At 40.6% G+C, this 23648-nt stretch overlaps 1 protein-coding gene across 1 annotated transcript in view; it reads right to left on the bottom strand.

Moving 5' to 3' along the window:
* Positions 1-23648, bottom strand: part of LOC137651178 (proteasome adapter and scaffold protein ECM29) — a 439426-nt gene that overhangs the window by 258529 nt on the left and 157249 nt on the right. The window contains exon 12 of the mRNA XM_068384329.1: positions 4525-4712. Within this exon, the coding sequence (XP_068240430.1) occupies positions 4525-4712 (188 nt within the window). The remainder of the gene's footprint in view (positions 1-4524; positions 4713-23648) is intronic.

The raw sequence follows: 23648 nt of genomic DNA, 5'->3' as shown, positions 1-23648 counted from the left end.
CTCTTCTTGCAAACTTGCAAAAAATAACCGACAACCTAGGAGTTAAGAAATCAGTGGTCTCTATAAAAATAGCAAAGGGAAAATACCATTTAGGTAAACTCTTCATTAAGCATCAAAGTCCAGTAAAAGCATTTTAATTTCATATGATTAAGAAGCTAGATACTTAGTTTAGCCTCACATTCATAGCAGGACTTATGAGAAGCAAGGTATTCAATCCTAATGTAAATTGGTGTAGATGTAACAGTTCCTCCTTTACTTTAACCAGATGGCTCAGTCACTCACTGTCCAAAGGAAAAGGCAACCCTTTTAGCTGATGTTTTAGACAGTAAATAGAGTAATGAAAAACTTGAACTTCCTAATTCCTGTTTTCCTGAGGCTAAACTAACTAGTTTATCTTTTCGATCTCGTGAAATTAAAGCTCTGTTGATGGACCTTGATGCTTATGGAAGTGTAGACCCAAATGGCATTTTTCCTTAGTTTTTTATAAAGACTGCAGATTTTTTAGCTCCAAAGTTATGTTATTTTGCGCAAGTTAGCAAGAAGAGGAGCTTTTAGCACTTGTTGGAGAATTGATAATGTTACTCCTCTATGTAAATGTGTTTGTGGTAGCTCAAGTAACTGATTACCGCCCAATTTCCATAACTCCCATATTATCTAAAGTTTTTGAACGTCTTCTGGTAAAACATCTTAATAGGTTTGCTGGAGGTAATCATCTGTTCCCTAGTTTTCAATTTGGTTTTCGTAAAGGTCTTGGAGCATGTGATGTCCTTACAATCTCCAATGCTGTACAGAAATCCCTTGATTGTGGTCAGGAAGTTCATATGATTGGCCTTGATTTTAGTGCTGCCTTTGACAGTGTTAATCATGAAGCCCTTGATTTTAAACTCAAACAGTTGGGAGTGGGTTGGTCATTTCTTAGCATTACTATTGATTTTTTAAGTAATAGATGTCAAAGCGTTGTTGTTGATGGACACCATAATGAGTATAGGAATGTGATATCTGGTGTTCCTCAGGGTAGTGTTCTTGGCCCATTACTTTTAATACTATATACACATGACATGTGGTTTGGCCTAGAAAACAAGCTTGTTGCATACGCAGATGGTGCTATTCTCTTTGCATCAATTCCATCCCCTAAATGTAGATCTGGGGTTGATGAATCCCTTAATAGAGATCTAGTTAAAATTAGTACATGGTGCAAATTAAGGGGTAGGATGTTGAATCCTAACAAAACTCAAAGTATGATTTTAAGTAGGTCAAAGACAGTGGCTCCTCAACATCCGGACCTCAGTATTGATAATGATTAACTTTGTATGACTTAAAATTTTAGGTGTGATTCTCAACAGCAAATTTACTTTTGAGAAACTCATTAGGTCTGTGTCTTCAATTGCACAAAAAATTGGCTTAAGAAACCTTTCAAGATTTTCAGTGATCAATCTATTCTGAAGATGTGTTTTAATTTTTTCATTCTACCTTGTTTTGAGCATTGTTCTCCTGTCTGGTCTTCAGCTGCTGATTCTCATCTTAATTTGTTGGACAGAAACTTACGGTCTATTAAATTTCTTATTCCTGATCTAGATATCAATCTTTGGCACAGTCATTCAATTAGTTCATTATGCATGTTGCATAAGATTTTTAATAATTCTGACCATCCTTTAAATTCAGATCTTCCTGGACAATTCCATCCTTTTCGTAATACTAGGCAGGCAGTTAATTCTAATAGCCAGGCCTTCTCCATCATGAGGCTCGATACTACACAGCATTCTAGAAGTTTTATTCCAGCTGTGACCAAGTTGTGGAATGATCTTCCTAATCGGGTAGTTGAATCAGTAGAACTTCAAAAGTTCAAACTTGCAGCAAATGTTTTTATGTTGAACAGGCTGACATAAGTCTTTTTATAGTTTATATATGACATATCTGTTTTGACGTTGTTACTGTATGTAGAATGATTTATTGTTAATTTGTTCTAATCATTTATCATTTAATTATTTCCTTTCCTTACTGGATTATTTTTCCCTGTTGGAGCCCTTGGGCTTATAGCATATTGCTTTTTCAACTAGGATTGTACCTTGGCTAGTAATAATAATAATACACCACTTGCCTTAAGAATGGCATTCCATTTCAAACTTATTGGCTTCTTAAACCCTGGAATACGCAGTACAGATGAGAGCCACATTTGAGAAACTAAAGTTTCTGAGCATGATAGAATATGATACTGTGTGGAGGTGACTTTAAGGTCTCTAATATTGCCATGTAGCTCACAAATATTGCAATACACTGGATGACTGGCAAAATCTAGGACACCCTGGTCCAGGATTTTGTTCAGTATCTTGAGACAGAAAGAATTAAAAACAATAAAAAGGTCTCATCATACTTGAAGACAAACTTAACAAAAAAGATAACAATGACATGTACATGACTATCTAGAGCAACTTATAAAACTCACAGACTACAGACAAAATGAGTCCACATGGCAAAGCCAACATGCCATGTAAGGCTTATTACCCTCCAGGGTACCCAAATGAACTGAAGGAAAGACAGTAAAAATGGTTTTGAAAATGAATATCATGGAGGAAGATAAAGGAATGGCTGGGGAAAAGGCAACTTTTTGGTAAACCACTATGTATCTATGGTCCTTCTACAAACCAAAAGGAAGAGAAAACAACTATACTAGTGTGCATGAGTGTATCTTCAAGTAAGAGAACTGTAACCAAAGATAGTGGAAAATTATGGTACAGAGGCTATGGCCGTACTCAAGAACAGAAAACATAGGGACCATCATTAGTGAATAATTTTTCTTTATCATTACTACTACTACTACTACTACCATTATCATTATTATTACTATTATTATTATTATTACTACTACTTGCCAATCTACAACCCTAGATGGAAAAGCAAGCTGCTATAAGCCCCAGAACTCCAACAGGGAAAATAACCTAGTGAGGAAAGGAAATAAGGAAACAAGATAGAATAGTGTGCCTGAGTGTACCCTCAAGTAAGAGAACCCAAGACAGTGGAAGATCATGTTACAGAGGCTATGGCACTACCCAAGACTAGAGAACAATGGTTTGATTTTGGAGTGTCCCTCTCCTAGAAGAGCCGCTTACCATAGCTAAAGAGCTTCTTCTACCCTTACCAAGTGGAAAGTAGCTACTGAACAATTACAGTACAGTATTCAACCCATTTATTGCTTGGTTAGCTTAGTATTATCAGGAGTATGAGGAAAGAGGAGAATGCGTGCAGAATAAGCCAGGCTATTCTGTGTATGTGCCTTGGCTAGCCTACTACCTATAGTCAGCAATGAGCAAGTGTAACAGCTCGTGTGTAAGCAAATACATACATGCACACCATCAAGTAAGGGTTAAAAGTTCCGATAACTTGTAAGTGGTGTGAGTCTTGCATAAGGTTAGCAAACAAAGAGGTATTGTTCCCACATTTACTACATGTACATGACTATGACATTTACCACAAGGGTCACTGGCAACAGATTTGGAGATATTTGGGCCATCAACAGAGGGTCTATGCATAAATGGGGAATCTCTTTTGTTCATTTTACAGCTATAACAAAAAATAACAATCCAAAAGTTTTCTTCTTGCTTCATTTAAAACAATGTCTAACCCAGGTACTTTAAACATAACTCAGTTTTTTGCCCATCAACTAAAATGTATTTTTGTCCGGGACACAGTTGAAGATTTGGCCTTCATGTTAATGGTTACATCTTCCAGAGTATTAGCTCAAATGTCACTAAAAAGAACTTATCACTAAAGCTTCAAAATTTCCTAAATCATAGGTGTATTTATTTTTATAAAAGAATTATTTATTCTTTGGCTAAAACTGGTCCAAATCCTTGGGCTTTCATGCCAATTTCATTTTTGGCAAATTTATCTTTCTTTATTTCTTTATTTCAATTAAATTTCAGTATGATTTTTACGATGGTACTTATTTGATTGGTAATGAATAAGTGACGTTGCAGCTGGAACATCTGCAGACATTAAGGGTAGACTGTATAGTATTCCAACATATGCTCTTGCAGTGAGTCTCAAATAAGATTTTCAAAGATTAGTTCAAGCCAGTTTTTCCCAGTGGAAAATTCAAACTTTAAAAAAAACAATCTTTAGCCATGTATAAAATTTTGTATTCTTTTGGTAAACATAAAAATTTTCAAGGGGAGCCTAAAGAAAACAGATTCAAGTATAAAATTTGTATTCTATTGCTAAACCTAACAAGATTTAAGGCGAGCCTAAAGAATAAACAAAACACTAAGTATAAAATTTCTATTCTATTGGTAAACTTAACAATATTCAAGATGAGCCTCAAGAATACATGAAACACTATTTCATCTTGAATTAAGTTAAATCAATTTTGCTGTTTTCTTTGTGAAGACAGAAAAATTTAAATAGCAAAATGCTTATGATTATCAAAATCTAATATGAAAGGTGGCACTGAAAACTATAAGGCTTATAATTTTTTTCAAAATATTCTATGATCCTAACTTTTTAAAAACATATACAGTAGTTGCATACCTTTGAAGGGATCTTCTTATTCATAAATATCTTGGCAAGAGCAGTAATAAATGAAAGCAATGTGGCCTTCTGCTTGTCCTCCTCTTCCGTACCAGCTGGCAGAGGCAGAGGACTTTGTCTGGCTATTTCACCTAATGCAAGGACAATAGCATTCTGCAGTGGACAATTTTCAGCAAGAAGTTGAGTGACTGGAAAAAGATAGGAAACTTAGTTTTATACAGTGCTGTCAATATCTCACAGCTGGGTTCCTCATTTCATTTACATTACTTTTCAGAACTATCATCCCTTTTATAACTCGAAAAGCTAATATAAATAAAGCAAAAAAAATTTAATAAAATTTCTTATTTCCATGCTCACCTGACATTTGTATTGCTTCCTGTCCAGAAGCTCAGTGTATTGACATTTGCCCCCTAAATTTATAGAACATTTTTCCATTTTCTTTCCTTCCAAAAGATATATGCCCTGGTAAAGTAATGAAGGAATCAAGCAGTTAATGGTAAGGAGCGCTATTGATTCCATGTCATTCAATTTTCAAATCAAAAGTATTTCCTATTTCTTCACATCACAAGTCAGTGGGGAGGAGGGTGGGGGTGTATATGAACATCTGGTGAGTATATTCTATTCTACCTACCATGGCACTTTCCCCAATTTTGGGAGGTAGCCGACATCCACAAAGAGACAAAAGGGCATTTTTTCATCCTTGTTCTTTCTTGCCTGACAAGGGACTCTGCCCAGTTTGGTTGGTACAACTAGAGTGCCACACCCCACCCTCCCTATCTTCCACCAAAAATAAAGCTTCATTTGCTGACTCCCCTACAGCTGCTATCTCAGTGCGGCAGTCACCAAGGTGACCCAATAGCAGTAGGGTTTATTGGAACAAGGTCACAATCGCTCGCCATTCATTTCTATTCCTACCACGCTCCTTTGCCTTTCTCACATCTATCCTCCTGTCACTTATGACTTTCTTCACTCCATCTATTCACTCAAACCTTGTCCTTCCCCTTGCACTTCTTCCATCAACTCTTGCATTCATCACCTTCTTCAGCAGACAACCACTTTCCATCTTTTCTACATGGCCAAACCATCTCAACACATTCATATCCACTCTATTTGCTAATTCATTCTCACCCCCATTATCACCCTTACTACTACGTTCCTAACTCTATCGAATCAAGATACACCAGCCCAACTCAATCTCTGATGTACATCTGCTTCCACGCCACGCTTTATAGAGGAAATATTTATTTCAATGTTGTTACTTTCTTAAAATATTTTATTTTTCCTTGTTTCCTTTCCTTACTGGGCTATTTTCCCTGTTGGGGCCCATGAGCTTACAGCATCCTGCTCTTCCAACTAGGATTGTAGCTTAGCAAGTAATAGTAATAGTACTGTAATAATAATGTGCAGCAACAACAGAACACAAATACTTAAACTGATGTACTTCCTCATGTAACTCTCCATTCAACATGACATTCAATATAGCCTTCTTGTGTACATCAAAAACTTACTCTTACCCATATCAACTCGCAACTTCCTTCTCTAACACACCTCTCCAAACTCTGTCACTACTCGACCCAGCTTCTCCTCTGAGTCTGCAACCAAAACAGCATAATAGAAATAAATCTTATTATCCAAATTTTATCTATTACTATGAACCTCCCCTGATGTTCATATTGCTGACTTCTACATACTGATGGAGGTGGGATGCCAGTGAAACAAAGAGATGGGCCAACAAGAAAATTAAAATGTATAAATTAATTGAAATTCCAGACTTAATTGGTCTATATTTAATAGAAACCATCTCAAAATACAACTTTGAATTACGGGGGTCAACATGGCTATTTAAAGAAAAAAAAATCAATATCTTAATTGAACTCAAATATCAAGACCTCAACTCTAGTAGCACTTATATGACCTAGAGCACAATAATCTTGATAAGAGAGACAAGATTCTTCGTGATAACATCCACCGAACACCAAATTGGTACGTTATTGGAGTCACTAAATTCTTTCCGAAAAACATTTCCGCAAAAATTAATGTAAATTTACTCATATAAAGTATATAACCCTAACTTTTCTTTCACTACGAGGCAGTAGCTCCCCCTATCCTACCTCAGTAACTGTATACAAGATTTGTCACAATCAGATATAAATGTACATTTATTCTATGATAACCTATATTTCAATGTTTATTTGCTTTAATGCTAATTAGAGAATAAATTTTTCAAAACTTTGCTTTATTTTCTATTTTTTCACTCAAAACAACCGAAAAATTCTTTTAATTCATTATGAAGTGATTATAGAATAATTTTCAGAAATTTTTATGTAATCATTTTACTCTAAATAATGGTAAAACACCGTGATTTTATGTAATCCTTTATACATTTACTGTGAAGTGATTATGTGATTGCATAATACTGCAACAATAGATAGCCATCAAAAGACCGTTTTCCATCCATGAGTTCTAGCTCAAGTTGAAGGTCGGCATCAAGTGTTGCCTGAGAAATGAGCCAAAGCTCAAATCTGAGTTCTCCTCAGAGGGGGTGGTACCCCTTGTCCATAGGAAGTCTGCCCTCATCTCTGGGAGGTTTAAGAGACGGTACCGTTCTGACTCTGACTAGAACCTGGAGTACCCCGCCCTTTCTTTTGATGCATCTGGAGGAAGCGTCCAACCCGGGGAAGGGCCGAGGAGGTCGAATCCCCGGCAGATATTTCCGTTTGTCAACTTCTCATATCCTTCTCCTGCCCGGGTCTCATAGAGACCCAAGAAAGAAGGGGGGGGTTCCTACTTCTGCCCCTAATCAGGCCCTGGGGACAAGGTTGGATTTGAAGGAATCCGCTACGGGCTAAAGGAACCCGAGCGAAACGGAGACTTCAGAGATGTTACCACAGGTGGCTGAAAGTACATCTCAAAGAAGGAAGAGAATTCTGTTATCCCCCTCCTAGGATCCCGTCGATCAGTGGTCAAAACTGCTGCATGACTACGATGAATCCAAGGGTACCTGTCTCTGATAAGGAGTCCGGGGTATCCCTTCAGATTTACTTCAATCCTCCGATCTTGGTAAGCTTGAGAAGAAGTCTCAGTAGTAACGAAGGTTAGCCACCAAGTCTATTAAGATCAGTATGTCGTACCAGAGTCTTCAGAGAACGAAGCCAATCCTGAAAAACCAGGTTATTACTAGGGTAAAACTTTTCGTGAAAACCTGCTATATGGTCAAAGATAATTCCTCGATGACAGCATTCCGGAAGCTAAGTGTAAGTCATAGTGGTCAAACGTACCCAGAAAGTCCTGTGGACTAACTGCTTGTTGGACTGTATGCCTCCTATCTAAAGGAGGAACTGACTGTAGAGGCTTGGAGAGACCTCGATGAAACACGTCGTTCTGTCTAAAGACGTAACGCCTGAGACGGGCGTCTGACAGGATGTTCGGATCGTGAAGGTAAAGAAAGAACTAGCCTCATGTTTCCACAGTTGAGAGGAAGGGACAATTCTCTGTCCTAGTTGGAATGAGATCGTACTGTACTCCAAACTCTTAGGAGGGGCACTGCCACGGGGCAACCTTCTCAAGGACAAGAGTTATCACTTGGATAAGAACATCGATGATGTCCCCAGCATCCCTTTCCCAGCCTTGACCAAGAGGCCTCTTTTCTTGGTGAAGCGAGGAAGAAAGTCCACCTCGGCGCTAGAACAGCTGCCACCGGAGAAGTAGCACTTCTAAAACACCAAACACCGTGGTGTTCTCAGGTGGTTACCCATCCAAGTATTGACTAAACCCCACGTTGCTTGTATTCCTGATCGGAAGAGACAGTGTTCTGACGTGGTATGGCCGTTGACAGGGCAAACTCCGGCTGCAGGAGGGCGTCATCATCAGAGGATTAAATAAGACGACGAGGTCAAGCTAGGGGTTGGCCTAGCTGTGAAAAGGTAAGGGTGCTTACGCAACTAACGAAGCTCTTCCATTCAATGAAGATGTCGACTTGTAAGGTAACCATGTACTACGACCACAAGAGACAGGGAGTGAAAGAAGCGACCTAGTCCCATACACACACGGTCTGAAGAAAACATTCAGAAGGGATGAACGTTTGAGAGAGCTGACGAGATCTGGCGTGCTGATGAATGCATTGGGAAACCAATAACACTGCGCTTGTGTGAAAACAACAAGTTCACAGTGGCGAGTAATGTATTAAGCACCAAGGTTGGCCCCTCTCCTCAAAGGTGAGTGCTGGGTTAGGGTCCAAGAGGGTGGAGTGTACTAAACTCTCTCAACTGCATGCCGTAGTAGGCACTACCTGAGTCATGCCACTCACAGAGGGTTATCTAGCTACTCGTAGTTCTGTATCAACTGGATAAGGAGAATCGCTCAAATACTCTAAGGAGATCAAGGAAGAAGCCAAGACGGTAGAGCGCTCTGCGTAAGATGAAGAGAGCAGGAGGGTCTCACTGAGAAGCAGAGCGCATGCTTGTAGTGAGGATCACAACCGGAAGAGATCTGCAATCATTACTTGAGAAGATCTCCGTTGACTGAAGTAAGACAAACACACTCCTAGGGTCAAGGCTTCTGAGATTCTCTGGTGGTTGTCAGTGATTCTACCTGTAAGTTGCCGAAGGCGTAGAGGCTGTAGAACGTCTGTAACCTGATGGACGATTAGCTAGGGCTGATAGCGAGACTGCCGATGACGATCTCGCACTAGCGAGGATGAAAGTCACAGGGTGACAAGTGACGATCACACGACATAATCCTGCCCCAGCAGTTGGAGTAAGACGCTCACCGGAAGGTGAGTGGCGAACAGCTGGTGAGTGACGAGCAGGAGCCTGACTGTAGCAAGATTAATGCTGGTGATCTCGCAAGGGGTGAAGCCCGCAGTGGCGAGGGACGATCACAAACAGCAAGGCGACAGCCACGAGATGACCTGTTATCATCAGAGGACGAGTGACGAGCAGCTGGTGAGTGACAAGAGCCCAAAGGCGCAACACGAAGAGAGAGAGAGAGAGAGAGAGAGAGAGAGAGAGAGAGAGAGAGAGAGAGAGAGAGAGAGAGTGAGTGTATTGATTGTTTGTTGTGGGAAAGACTGTTGGTATACCTGAGGTTGTTTGTTTATGTTTTTAGCTAGCTTAGGACAGTGGTGAATGTCTTGAGTTAATGTTCTTTTTGATTTGACTGCAGCTAGAGGCAGTTGTGTGTGTGAATGCTGGATTACTATTATTATTTACAGTATTTACCAGCGTGAAAATGTTTATTTATTTCAAAAGCCGTAATTCCTCCTTTAGATAACTTATTTTTGAATGCTGATCTATAGTTGCTGACCTGGCCTATAATTGATTGTATTTAGACTGCTCTTTTGGATTGCTCAACCATTGATGACCTGGCCTGTTTATTACGATTACGTATGATGATAATGATGATGAGTTAAGGCCATTATGGCAAATTAAGGCACTCTTCTGGTTCTCATATAGTGGTGTTGTGTCAATAAAGACAGTTGGCTTAGTGAATGATTACTCAAGTGTTTTTTCTTTTTGACTGTATCTTGCGAAAGTGTTAGTGAAAACACGCAATATATATATATATATATACTGTATGTTTTTGTGTCTTGAAGCTAGGGTTGTAGTGAATTTCCGTTTAAGTTTGTTAGTGTTTAGTTTTAAGCTTTGTTATTGATTTTGAGGGATTTATTTGATTGTGGATGGGTTTTTGTTTTAAGTATTTTAATTCTAAGGAATATAGTATTATGGTTATGGTTTGTTTTCATGTCCTTTTTGTCCAAGAGTCCCGCTGCTGATAATGTAAGGGGAAAGTTTGTTTTGAGGAAAAATTTGTCAGTCAAGAGTGATTCAAGGGTGTGGGGGTTGTTCTTATCACATCCCTCCACAACGACTCCTTACGCAGGGGGGGAGAACGTTCAGGGTAGCGAGGAGTAATAAACTCTGAAGCTTGACAAACCCCTGAAGGGGAACATCTGCGCAGTTCCTTCAGAGAGGAAACCTGTTCTGACTGAGTCAGAGGAGAAAATCGTTGGTCTCTAAAAGATTTCTGGATCCGAGTCTCTAAGGGGGAGGGGGTCTCATTCACGGATGAGAGAGACGACCACCCGCCGTAAGACTTCCTCGAACTTTGCTCTACCCCAAAGGAAGAGTCGGCTCAGCATGGGAGAAAGCACAGTCTTTGACAAAATGACTGCAGCTGCTGATCTCCATCAGGTGAAGATACGTAGCTGTCAGCAAGTCTCCCGCAAGTGGGAAGGTTGCTAAACAGAAGCTGATGAAGGAAAGTTCTCCCTCGCAAGGGAGAGCAGCCCAACACCTGGGAGGTTAACTTTCCCTCGGAGGAGAGAGCAGCCCAACACCTGGGGAGGTTAATTTCCCTTGGAGGGGAGAGCAGCCCAACACCTGGGGAGGTTAACTTTCCCTCCTAAGAGAAAGTAGTCTAACCCCTGGAGGCAGAGCTCAGGGCAGTGCTCTCTGCTACCCATCAACAAGTCTTGTTCAAGTTGAAGGTCAGCATCAAGTGCTAGCTGTGAAACGTAGCCGAGGTTCACTTCTGGGTTCATCCCGAAGGGATCCCGACTGAAACGCCCGAAAGAACCCACTATGCCACTGACCTCATTCCTACACCTGAGAATGAGGATGAAGAGTAGAAGTAGAGTGCGTCGCAGAGACTGTACCACACTCAGCAGGGACATCGTCCTCATAAGGGAAAGGTCATAGTCAGCGTGCTGATCAGAAGCTGCCACATGCGCAGGAGAACAGGACTGTGATGGGGCAGGGACAACAGATTCCACAGGAACAGCTCTGCTCTTCTATATCGGCTTCCTTAGCCAAACGAAGAAGTACGGCATCGCTGGCTGAGGAAATATAAAAATTACGAAAGAAAAACTCCCTCAGGAAAACCACCTAATTCGTGGACGGGAAAGGCGTCCCCTGAGAGAAAAGAAACATACCAAGAACTACGCACCCACTTCACCAGCCATCATCGTTGGGAGACGGAGAGCGGCAACATAAGAACTGTAAAAAAAAAAAAAAAGAGAATCATAATCAATTAATTCAGCTGACAAAACAAACTAAGCAGGAGAACCAATCAACCCTCCAGCGGGAAAGGGGTTCCCCGAGGGGGAGCAGACAAGGTAAAGACTATACACTCCCTCTGCTGGCTAAGTATGGCCGTTGACCCATCGCCGCATAAAAGAGTGCGGCGTCGAGAGCTGCGGAAAATTAAATCACTAATAGTTATTACTTCAACTTATCTAATGAAGAAAACCATCAGGGAGAATAACCCAACCAGCGTAATGGGAAAGGTGTTCCAGCAGAGGATCTGTCAACTGCCCATGAAAGAGGGAGAGTGGCATTGTCAGCGAGGTAGTGCAAGACCGAAGTCAAGCTCTGGGTAGGCTGCAACTCGGTCTTCCTCCAAAAACTCGCAGGGACAGAGTGACGTTAACATCTGAACGGAGAAGGAGTATCCATCCGATGATGACTCCCTTGCAGTGGAGGCCAAGTCCCTCAGAAGGCCACCAGCCTACGGGTTGTCCGGCGCCCAAGAGGGGTAAGATCATAACAGAAGGTTTTTCGCCCGTAAGAACCTGCCGCACTACACTGTCACACAAATAGCAACATTCACCGTAAAGAAAAGCTTAAATATATATAAAAACATTACAAGAATGTCTTCACATATATAAAAAGGAAAAGCATAAGTTTAAGACAAAACAGTCAAATGGAAATTGAAGGAGAGAGATAATTCTCTCCCTGAGCCAAAAGCAAAGTGGGTGCTCAGCCCAGGTGTGTGAGTGAGCAGGGTAGCCGACTAACCCCCACCTCTCACGCTAACTGGTGGTTGGTGTGGTTATCCCTCGCTAAGTCTTATGGCTAGTTTTCCAGCTTTTCCGAAAGTAATATCTTCTATAAATAGTGATGATTTATTTAGAGTAAGGCAACAAACTAATTTCAAATCATCTTCTTAATTACCTATCATATGAGTTTTGCTAAACTGCTTTCTAAACAACTGCCTACTACATACGGAAACTGATGTGTACAAGATGAAAGAGGCTTGTTCAAGCAAGTAAGGTACATTTACCCCACCTAAGAAAAATAGGAAAGGCACTAGTGGTTGAACTTAAGAAAACAGCCATTCAAACAATATACAAACACACAGCCTTACTGAATCTTTATACAAAAATAAAATGATCAGTCAGAGAGAATCGTACAATTTGTTATACCAACATGAAAACAAGAGAATTAAAGTGCCTTTATTTTATGAGCAGAGTAATAAAATATCTAGACTAATATTTCAACATGTAAGGAATAAGTGGAGGTTCGCAGGCCCTTACTTTATTGAGAGTAGATATAAGGATGCTGGCTACCTCTTAGTTTTCAGCCTTGTAGTTTTCAGCCTTGCAAATTCTAGGTGTCTAAACAAACGGCTAGAAATGCGGGAGTACTATGCTTTACAGAAGTTAAATTGCAGAAGGGCAAAAGTAAATAACCAATTAGAAATTCTGCAAGAAGATCTCAAACTTGAAGATACTGTAATGTGTACCACCAGAATTACTGAATGGTGCATTAGATCCACTATTTACCATTTGAGCATTTAGGCAAGGGTTTGAAACCAGGTACGTTTGGCCTGAAATATTGCTCTGAATCAGAAACTAAGTGGATTTTAGAGCTATCGTAAATTGAGTTAATGGCATTCAATTCCTAAAATAACAAAATCAAAACTAGTTAGACTGTAGTAAAGACAAGGCTTGGAATGGGCACCAGCCACCCATTGAGAAACTACTGCTAGAGAGTTATGGGGTCTTTTGACTGGCCAGACAGTACTACATTGGATCCTTCTCTCTGGATACGGTTCACTTTCCCTTTGCCTACACATACACCGAATAGTCTGGCCTATTTTTTACAGATTCTCCTCTGTCGTCATACACCTGACAATACTGAGATTACCAAACAATTCTTCTTCACCAAAGGGGTTAATTAATGCACTGTAATTGTTCAGTGGCTATTCTCCTCTTGGTAAGGGTAGAAGAGACTCTTTAGCTATGGTAAGCAGCTCTTCTAGGAGGACACTCCAAAATCAAACCATTGTTCTCTAGTCTTGGGTAGTGCCATAGCCTCTGTAACATGGTCTTCCACTATCTTGGGTTAGAGTTCTCTTGCTTGAGGGTACACTCGGGCGCACACTTCTATCTAATTTCTCTTCCTCTTGTCTTTGTTAAAGTTTTTATAGTTTATATTAGAGTTATTTATTCTATTGTTATTCTTGAAATATTTATTTTTCCTTGTTTCCTTTCCTCACTGGGCTATTTTCCCTGTTGGAGCCCCTGGGCTTATAGCATTCTGCTTTTCCAACTAGGGTTGTAGCTTAGCAATTAATAATAATAATAATAATAATAATAATAATAATAATAATGGCAGTACTGTCATAATTCCCTCTACAAAACAACATGCCTAGCCTTCTCTGCTTGATGAAAGTCTTCTAAAACAATAGAATTAACTGCTAAAGAAAGTACTTAAAGAACACTTCCTAGATTAATAACCCACAACAAGGTATGAGTAATTCAGCTTGTGAAGCATGCCTTTAAAGTTTATCCTTTATTTGTTGTAATAAAGGACTCGAAAGAGGCCATTATAATGAGGTCTTTGACAAGGTGATGTAACATTAACCTATTACAAGTCAAAACATCTTCAAGGTTTCAAAGACTAAGAGACAAAACAAAACTAGAACAAGCAGCCATTCTTAGTAGTAGAGATAACCATTTAACAACTCTTATCCATAATGAAAAGGGGGAATTGAAAGGCATATACTGTATGGTTTTGAAACTTCAATCTCTGAATGCTTTCAGGAAAAGGCCTAATCAGATCTTACCTAAAAATGAAGTTATACAACAGTTTATCTATAAATTCATATTAACACTCAACTCTCGTACTCATAGTTTACAACTGCCACATTAGTGCACTGCATAACCTGAGGTTAGAGGATAAAATACATAGCATGTGTAACAGCAACTGCAGAATGATAGTGATGTATTATTTGTGAAATAAACTTTTTATATTATTTTTTACTATAGTTCTTCACTGAATACATATAACCTACTATAATATTCAAGTTTCCTTTCTAGTCAGACTTGTACGGGGTAGTAAAATCCCAAGTGATATTATTTACTCCACTAAAGTATAGCTTTAGCTGATTCTTCACAACAATAAAAAATAAGGAGCATCTAGGATATAAAACACAAATTACAAACAATGTTGCTTAAGAGTGCTTACTTTAGCACGAGGAGGGCTATAAGGATCCAGACTAACTCCTCGGTCTTCTGCCTCGCAATTTAGATGTCTAAAAGAGTGACTAGAAATGAGGAACTGAAAGCGTTTAGCAACAGAAGGATCTAACGTAATTAAAGAATTCAAGACTATGAGAGTAGAAAGGAACTCAACTTTGTAAGGGGCATTGAACATTCAGAACACTTACTGAAGAAATACTTACTCTGTAAGCGGAATTGAACATTCAAAACCCTTGCTGAAGGAACACTGACTCTGTGCGGGGAATTGAACATTCAAAACCCTAACTGAAGGAACATTATGTGATTGTAACCACTAAACCCGACAATGGAAGTCAGCTAAGTGTAAGCAAATGGCAATTGAATCAGACATACTGCCAACTAGAGAAAGCTTGCTGGCCTTCTAAGAATAATAAACGAAATTAAATAACTTAAGGTCAATGAAGGCTCATCACTAACTTAGCTGGTAAGCTGAGTATTGATGTATGATATTGCTGTCAACTCTGCAAAAAACCATTAATCTCTGTAATTCTCATTGAACTAAAAATTACTTTCTCTCCTCAATTGTTACAAGAATATTATGTTAGTCATTTAATTTATGACAAAGAAGTTTTACCACTCAGCATTGTATATTCTCCAGTTCCAAAAACAGTTAAGTTGAAACATATTTTTCCTGAGGTGTACAGTGAGGCATCGTAATCCCCAAAACGATTAGTGAGGCATCGTAATCCCCAAAACGATTAGTGAGGCATCGTAATCCCCAAAACGATTATTTAAAACTAAGTGTTTCCCTGTGCAGAAATGCCAACAAATCCAGCCGGTAAAACAACTTGAATTTTCAACAGATGGCACTCCTTACCATTAACCAAAAAATTATTTCATTACTTTACAATATAAGTATGCATCTTTTGAAATAAGCCAATCAAGGGGAGAAAATGCTGAATAAGGCAAAGTACAGTGAAAGCTACAGTGAGCTTTATTGTCTTCATAATAGAGTTTTTAATAACATTAGTTTTGCATCCCTATACCCTCACAGATTTGGCAGCCATCTTGGAAAAATGGTAGGAATTTTTTTGTAATATCTTCCTTGACACTCATTTTAATTGAAGATGTGTCTATATATAAAATAATCTACATAAATTTTTCTACAAAAATATATTGATTTGTGTGATAACCATTGAACTGTTTTAGTATAAGAGGTATGAAAATGTTTGCATCTTTTTTATATTGTACCATTAATGCCTGAATATCACATGGTAATTTTTCTTCGGTGCAATATTAAAAAAATGTTTTTTCTTTTTTTTTTCATTTCAGTACTTTGAAAAGACAGTTAACCTTTCTGTTTTCATCAGTTGATAGAGAGAGTTTAACAGACGGATATACGGTGAACTGCTGAAACAAACTGTATAACAAGTGCAGTACAGTGATTTGAAATTCAGTGTAATTTTTGTCTACCATGTCTTCGGGAAATAATGGGTATGTATGAGAAATGCAACCTACTCATAGATAAATAAGATTATGCCCGTATTAACAGATTGTTCCTTTATTAGCGCATTTCTGAAATTTGTGTTTTAGCATGTATTCTGATGTTCAAAATACGTTCCGAAAATCTCATTTTTATTGTGATGCGCTCACGCAACACTTGGCATCCCATGTCTCACTAATATTCAATATTCCACATATATTTTCCCCATTATATTTCGCTTAAAAGCGTTATATTTTCATGTTTGCCTAAGGATCACCATAAATATACATACACATACATACGCACGCACACACACACACATACAGTGGAACCTCTACACACGAATGTATCTACATCCGAATTTTCCAACGTCCGAAGTAAAATTCGAGCAATTTTTTTACTCTACACCCGAATTTTATTTCGACACACGAAGTAAGCAATTTTCGTCGTACCGGTTGTATGGTTGTATCCAAATTTTTCTACACGCGAAGTACAATTCGAACACGTTCCTACTCTACACCCGAATGTTTTTTTCGACACCCGAAGTAAACAATACTCGTACGCGTAGTCGGTGCTCATAGCGCCTGAAGTGTTTTTTATTTCCGCCGATAGAAGGCAGCACTTTGACCTCGGAGGGACCCTCAATTAGCGCGGCTTGGGTCAGTCCTCTGTGCTCGTCGGCTTCTTGCGGTTGTGCTCTGTGCGTTCTGCTATTAACTCTGTTTTAATCGTGATTTTTTACGTGCATCCTTTAACGGTAATTTACGTAAAGTATGGGTCTTAAAAGGCTTAGTTTTGCCAGTGGTAGTGGTGAGAAAAGGAAGAAGGAAATGCTTTCTTTAGAAGTTAAGCAGGAAATTATTGAGTGAAATTGCTAAACAGTATGGCCGTAATATGTCGACGATCTCCACAATCCTTAAACAGAAGGAAGCTATTTAAGCAGTGAAACCTTCTAAGGGGATAACCATAATTTCAAAAGCCGTAGCCCTATCATAGAAGAGATGGAACTACTTCTGCTAGTGTGGATCAAGGACAGAGAGATCGTTGGCGACACCATCACCGAGACCGTCATCTGCGAGTAGGCGCACGCCATCTTTACGGACTTGAAGGAGGAGAGCTCTGGGGGTGATGCTGGGGAGAGTTCAACCGAGCCTTCCTCAGATGATTTTAAGGCATCTCGTGGCTGGTTCGAGAAATTTAAGAAACGGTCCGGGATTCATTCAGTTGTTCGCCACGGAGAGGCTGCTAGTGCAGACACAAAGGCTGCAGCTGACTTTGTCAAGAACTTCGAAAAGATTGTGCAGGAAGAAGGCTACGTAGAGCAGCAAGTGTTTAATTGTGATGAAACCAGGCTGTTTTGGAAGATGCCGAGTCAAACCTACATCACCGCCGAAGAGAAGAAATTGCCTGGGCATAAGCCAATGAAGGATCGGTTGACTCTTGCCCTATGTGCCAATGCTAGCGGGGACTTTAAAGTCAAGCCCTTACTGGTTTACCATTCAGAGAACCCTAGGGCCTTTAAGGCACACAACGTCGATAAGGATCAGCTTCATGTTTTCTGGCGATCCAACTCGAAGGCCTGGGTCACTAGGCAATTCTTTGTGCAATGGGTTAACCAAGTTTTCGGCCCTTCTGTGAAGAAGTATCTTTATGAACAGAAATTGCCTTTAAAGTGCCTGCTATGCCTTGACAATGCACCCGCTCACCCCCCCGGACTTGAGGATATCTTCGATGAATTTAAGTTCATAAAGGTGCTGTATCTTCCACCGAATACCACCTCTATCCTCCAGCCCATGGACCAGCAAGTAATCTCTAATTTTAAGAAGCTGTACACCAAGCACTTATTTAAGCAGTGCTTTAATGTCACGCAAAGCACCAACTTAATTTTGCGTGAATTTTGGAAGAGCCACTTCAACATCGTGCACTGCTTCAAGATCATAGATCAGGCTTGGGTGGGATTAACTCGACGGACCCTCAATTCTGCCTGGAAGAAGCTGTGGCCTGATGCAGTTTCTTCCAGAGATTTCGAAGGTTTTGACCCCGAACCTGATCCCGTGGTGGGTGCAGCGGAAGCCGTAGAGGAAATCGTCTCCCTTGGCAAGTCCATGGGTCTGGAGGTCGACGCAGATGACGTTACGGAACTCGTCGCCGAACATCACGACGAACTTACCACGGATGAGCTCAAGGAACTCCATGCTATGTCTGAGCACATGAGTGATGACGAGGAAGGGAGCGAGGAGGTAGAACATGTGTTAGGTTCGGCGCATATAAAAGAAGTGTTAGGAAAATATCAAGACGTGGTCGACTTCATCGACAAATACCATCCAAAGAAATTGCAGGTTTGTCGTGTAGTTTCGCAATTCGATGATGTTTGCCTAACTCACTTTCGAAACATTCTGAAAAGCCGTACCAAGCAATTATCTATCGATAATTTCTTTAAAAAAACTGCGAAGCGAACTCGTGATGAAGAGGATGTAAGTGATTCGAAGAAAACGGCAAAGAGTGAAGCGGAAGAAAGTGTAACAAAGAAAACGGAAAAGAGTGAAGCGAAAAAAATTCAGTCAATTTTAAGTGTAGAGAGTGAAAGTGATTAAAATTACGTAATCATCAAAAAGAAAAAAAGAAAATGTAAAAAAATATAAAATATAAAAATAAAAAAAAAATAAGCTAAGTTATGTTAAAGTTCACTTAGTGTAAGTTAGAAAAAGTTACGGTAGTGTACGTTTATCCTAGTTAACCTCTCTACCTCCTCGTCGCCCGTCCATCTCTTCTCTGCGTAGCAAGACTAACAACACCTGCGCTGGAGTTTCTAAGATAAAGTGACGCTAAAAACCCGTTTCTTATTTATCATTTTTTGCTAATTCTTCTTATTTACATGTCTATTATCTAATTTAGTGTGCATTATTCTCATGGGAAAATTATGTGGGCTCAACCACGGATTAATCCAATTTCAATGTATTCTTATGGGAAAATTCGTTTCTACATCCGAACATTTTCTACATCCGAAGTTGGTTCTGGAACGGATTAAATTCGTATGTAGAGGTACCACTGTATATATATATATATATATATATATATATATATATATATATATATATATATATATATATAGAATATTTACATAAAAACTTCTCACAGGTCATGAGAGCCTGATTGAGCTATGTTTTCTGTTGTAGGAATCTGACATTGGTGGAAATTTTGGAGGAATTAGAAAGGCTTTCAAGTAGTGAAGAAGATGACAATGAAGATAATATTGTTGTTGAAACAAAGAACCATGTATCCATCTACATTTCTCCTCCAGAAAATAGGGGGGTAACAGATGAAGATTCAGTAGAAGAGGAAGATGTTGACATAAACAACCTACCTGGAGCTCAAATGATTTCTCAGGCCCTTATTAGTGGATAAGCTTCGACAGAAGGTAGAAATAAGAAAACTTCCAAAAAAAATTGCAAAGTCAGGCAATGGTGCAGTAAGGATATGGAACAAATAGACAGCAACTCCCGTCAACTTTTTTACGGACCATCTACTGCTGATTTTCCACGTACCCCACCTGAAATATTTGAACTTTTTCTTGATACTGCTGCCATAGAACTTCTGACTATTGAAACTGTGAAATACGCAACGCAAAATGGAAACCATCAGTTCTCTTTTATCATGTAATGAGATGTAATATTTGTTGCAATTCTGTTGCTATCAGGCTATTGTTCTGTATCAAGATGCAAATTATACTGGTCAACAGAATTGGATACTCATAATGAGCTAATATCCAATTCAATGCGTCGGAATAGGTTTGAAGAGATCATGAGGTATTTCCATGCTGCAGATAATACGGATCTGAATCCAGCCGATAAGTTTACCAAAGTACGCCCATTTTTGGACATTCTAAATAAAAATGTTATTTTTATTAATAAAATAAATTTTTGAATATACTTACCCGATAATCATGTAGCTGTCAACTCCGTTGCCCGACAGAATTCTATGGAGGGATACGCCAGCTATCACAATACTAGAAGGGGGTGTACTTACCAGCGCCACCTGTGGCCAGGTACTCAATCATTTGTTGTTGACACCTCCTCAATTATTCCTCGGTCCACTGGTTCTCTCTGGGGAGGAAAGGGAGGGTCGATTAAATCATGATTATCGGGTAAGTATATTCAAAAATTTATTTTATTAATAAAAATAACATTTTTCAATATTAAACTTACCCGATAATCATGTAGCTGATTCACACCCAGGGAGGTGGGTGAAAACCAGTGTACATGATTAAAGGATAGCTAAGTATCCCAAAATTTCATATAACAGTTATCTCAAATAACAATGAAATAATAAGTACCTGGTAAGGAAGTCGAATAGAACCGTTACTCTGCCTTTTATTTAAAGTTCGTCTTCCTTACTGAGCGCAGCGTTCCTCTTGGAGGCTGAATCAACCCAAAGGTGCCAAAGTACAAGGGGTTGCAACCCTACTAAAGGACCTCTACCAAACCTTTAACCCAGGCGCTTCTCAAGAATGAATAGACCACCCGCCAAATCCAAGGATGCGGAAGGCTTCTTAGCCTACCGTAACAACCATAAAAACAACAATAAAAGTATTCAAGAGAAAGGTTAAAAAGGTTATGGGATTATGGGAATGTAGTGGCTGAGCCCTCACCTACTACTGCACTCGCTGCTACGAATGGTCCCAGGGTGTAGCAGTTCTCGTAAAGAGACTGGACATCTTTCAGATAAAATGATGCAAACACTGACTTGCTCCTCCAATAGGTTGCATCCATAATGCTCTGCAGAGAACGGTTTTTATTAAAGGCCAACGAAGTAGCTACAGCTCTTACTTCGTGGGTCCTTACCTTCAGCAATGCAAGGTCTTCCTCCTTTAAGTGAGAATGTGCTTCTCTGATCAGAAGCCTTATATAGTACGAAAGCCCATTCTTGGACATGGGTCTCGAGGGTTTCTTGATGGCACACCATAAGGCTTCTGACTGTCCTCGAATAGGTTTAGACCTCTTCAGATAATATTTGAGAGCTCTGACAGGGCAAAGAACTCTCTCTAGTTCGTTACCTACCATGTTGGAGAGGCTAGGTATTTCGAACGATCTAGGCCAAGGACGTGAAGGAAGCTCGTTCTTTGCTAGGAATCCAAGCTGAAAAGAACATGTAGCTGATTCGGTTGTGAAACCAATGTTCTTGCTGAAGGCATGAACCTCACTGACTCTCTTAGCTGTTGCAAGGCAAACGAGAAAAGCAGTCTTGAGGGTAAGATCCTTGAAGGAAGCTGACTGGAGAGGTTCGAACCTAGATGTCATAAGGAACCTTAAGACTACGTCCAGATTCCAGCCTGGAGTGGAAAGACGACGTTCTTTAGACGTCTCAAAAGACTTGAGAATGTCTTGAAGGTCCTTGTTGGAAGACAGGTCCAAACCCCTGTGGCGGAGGACTGAGGCCAACATGCTCCTATACCCTTTAATCGTAGATGTTGAAAGGGATCTCTCATTCCTAAGATGAAGAAGGAAGTCAGCTATTTGGATCACAGAGGTATTGGTAGAGGATATTGAATTGGCTCTACACCAGCTTCGGAAGACCTCCCACTTAGACTGGTAGACTCTACGAGTGGAAATTCTTCTAGCTCTGGCAATCGCACTGGCTGCCTCCTTCGAAAAGCCTCTAGCTCTAGCGAATCTTTCGACAGTCTGAAGGCAGTCAGTCGAAGAGTGTGGAGGTTTGGGTGCAACCTGTCTACGTGTGGTTGACGTAGAAGGTCCACTCTTAGAGGTAGAGTCCTGGGGAAGTCGACTAGCCATTGACGTACCTCTGTGTACCATTCTCTTGCAGGCCAAAGGGGAGCAACCAGCGTCAGCCGTGTCCCTTCGTGCGAGACGAATTTCTGCAGAACTTTGTTTATAATCTTGAACGGAGGGAATGCGTACAGGTCGAGATGGGACCAGTTCAGAAGAAAAGCATCTACATGAACCGCTGCAGGGTCTGGAACAGGGGAACAATAAAGCGGAAGTCTCTTGGTGATGGAGGTGGCAAACAGGTCTATGGTAGGTTGACCCCACAACGTCCAAAGTCTGTTGCACACACTCTTGTGGAGGGTCCATTCCGTGGGAATGACCTGATTCCTTCTGCTGAGGCGATCCGCTGAAACATTCATATCGCCCTGGATGAACCTCGTGACCAGTGTGAGGTTTAGACCTCTTGACCAAATGAGGAGGTCCCTTGCGATCTCGTAAAGGCTCCTCGAATGGGTCCCTCCTTGCTTGGAGATGTAAGCCAAGGCTGTGGTGTTGTCTGAATTCACCTCCACCACTTTGCCTAGCAGGAGGGACTTGAAGTTCAACAGGGCAAGATGGACTGCTAACAGTTCCTTGCAGTTGATGTGGAGTAATCCTTGTTCCTTGTTCCATACTCCTGAGCATTCCCGTCCGTCCAAGGTCGCACCCCAGCCCGAGTCCGATGCATCCGAGAAGAGATGAAGATGGGGGGTCTGGATGGCCAATGATAGACCCTCCTTGAGAAGAAGATTGTGCTTCCACCACCGAAGAGTGGTCTTCATCTCTTGGTTGATAGGGATAGAGACTGCTTCTAGAGTCGAGCCCTTGTCCCAATGAGCTGCAAGATGGAATTGAAGAGGGCGGAGGTGGAGTCTCCCTAGCTCGACAAACAGGGCCAGAGATGAGAGGGTCCCTGTGAGACTCATCCACTGTCTCACTGAGCAATTGCTCCTCTTCAGCATGCTCATGATGCACTGTAGGGCTTGGTTTATCCTGGGGGCCGATGGAAAAGCCCGAAAATCCCGACTCTGAATCTCCATTCCCAGGTACACAATGGATTGGGAGGGAATGAGTTGAGATTTCTCTATATTGACTAATAGACCTAGGTCTCTGATTAGATCTAAAGTCCAAGAGAGGTTCTCCAGACAACGACGACTCGTGGAGGCTCTCAACAGCCAGTCGTCTAGGTAGAGGGAGGCTCTGATGTTCGATAAGTGCAGGAATTTCGCTACATTCCTCATCAGATGAGTAAAGACCATAGGAGCTGTGCTTAGGCCAAAACACAGGGCTTGGAACTGATAGACAACCTTTCCGAAAACGAATCTCAGGAAAGGTTGGGAGTCTGGATGAATGGGAACGTGAAAGTATGCATCTTTCAAGTCCAACGAGACCATCCAGTCCTCCTGTCTGACCGCTGCTAAGACCGACTTGGTCGTCTCCATTGTGAACGTCTGCTTGGTGACATACTCGTTGAGAGAGCTGACGTCCAGCACCGGTCTCCAACCTCCTGTCTTTTTGGCCACAAGAAAGAGACGGTTGTAGAAGCCCGGGGATTGATGGTCCCGGACTATAACCACTGCCTTCTTCTGCACAAGTAGCGACACCTCCTGTTGCAATGCTAGCCTCTTGT

Source organism: Palaemon carinicauda, chromosome 1 (genome assembly GCF_036898095.1).
Source record: "Palaemon carinicauda isolate YSFRI2023 chromosome 1, ASM3689809v2, whole genome shotgun sequence".
Lineage (NCBI taxonomy): Eukaryota > Metazoa > Arthropoda > Malacostraca > Decapoda > Palaemonidae > Palaemon > Palaemon carinicauda.
The sequence above is the reverse complement of the archived record's forward strand: the minus strand, read 5'-3'. Positions and strand labels throughout refer to the sequence as shown.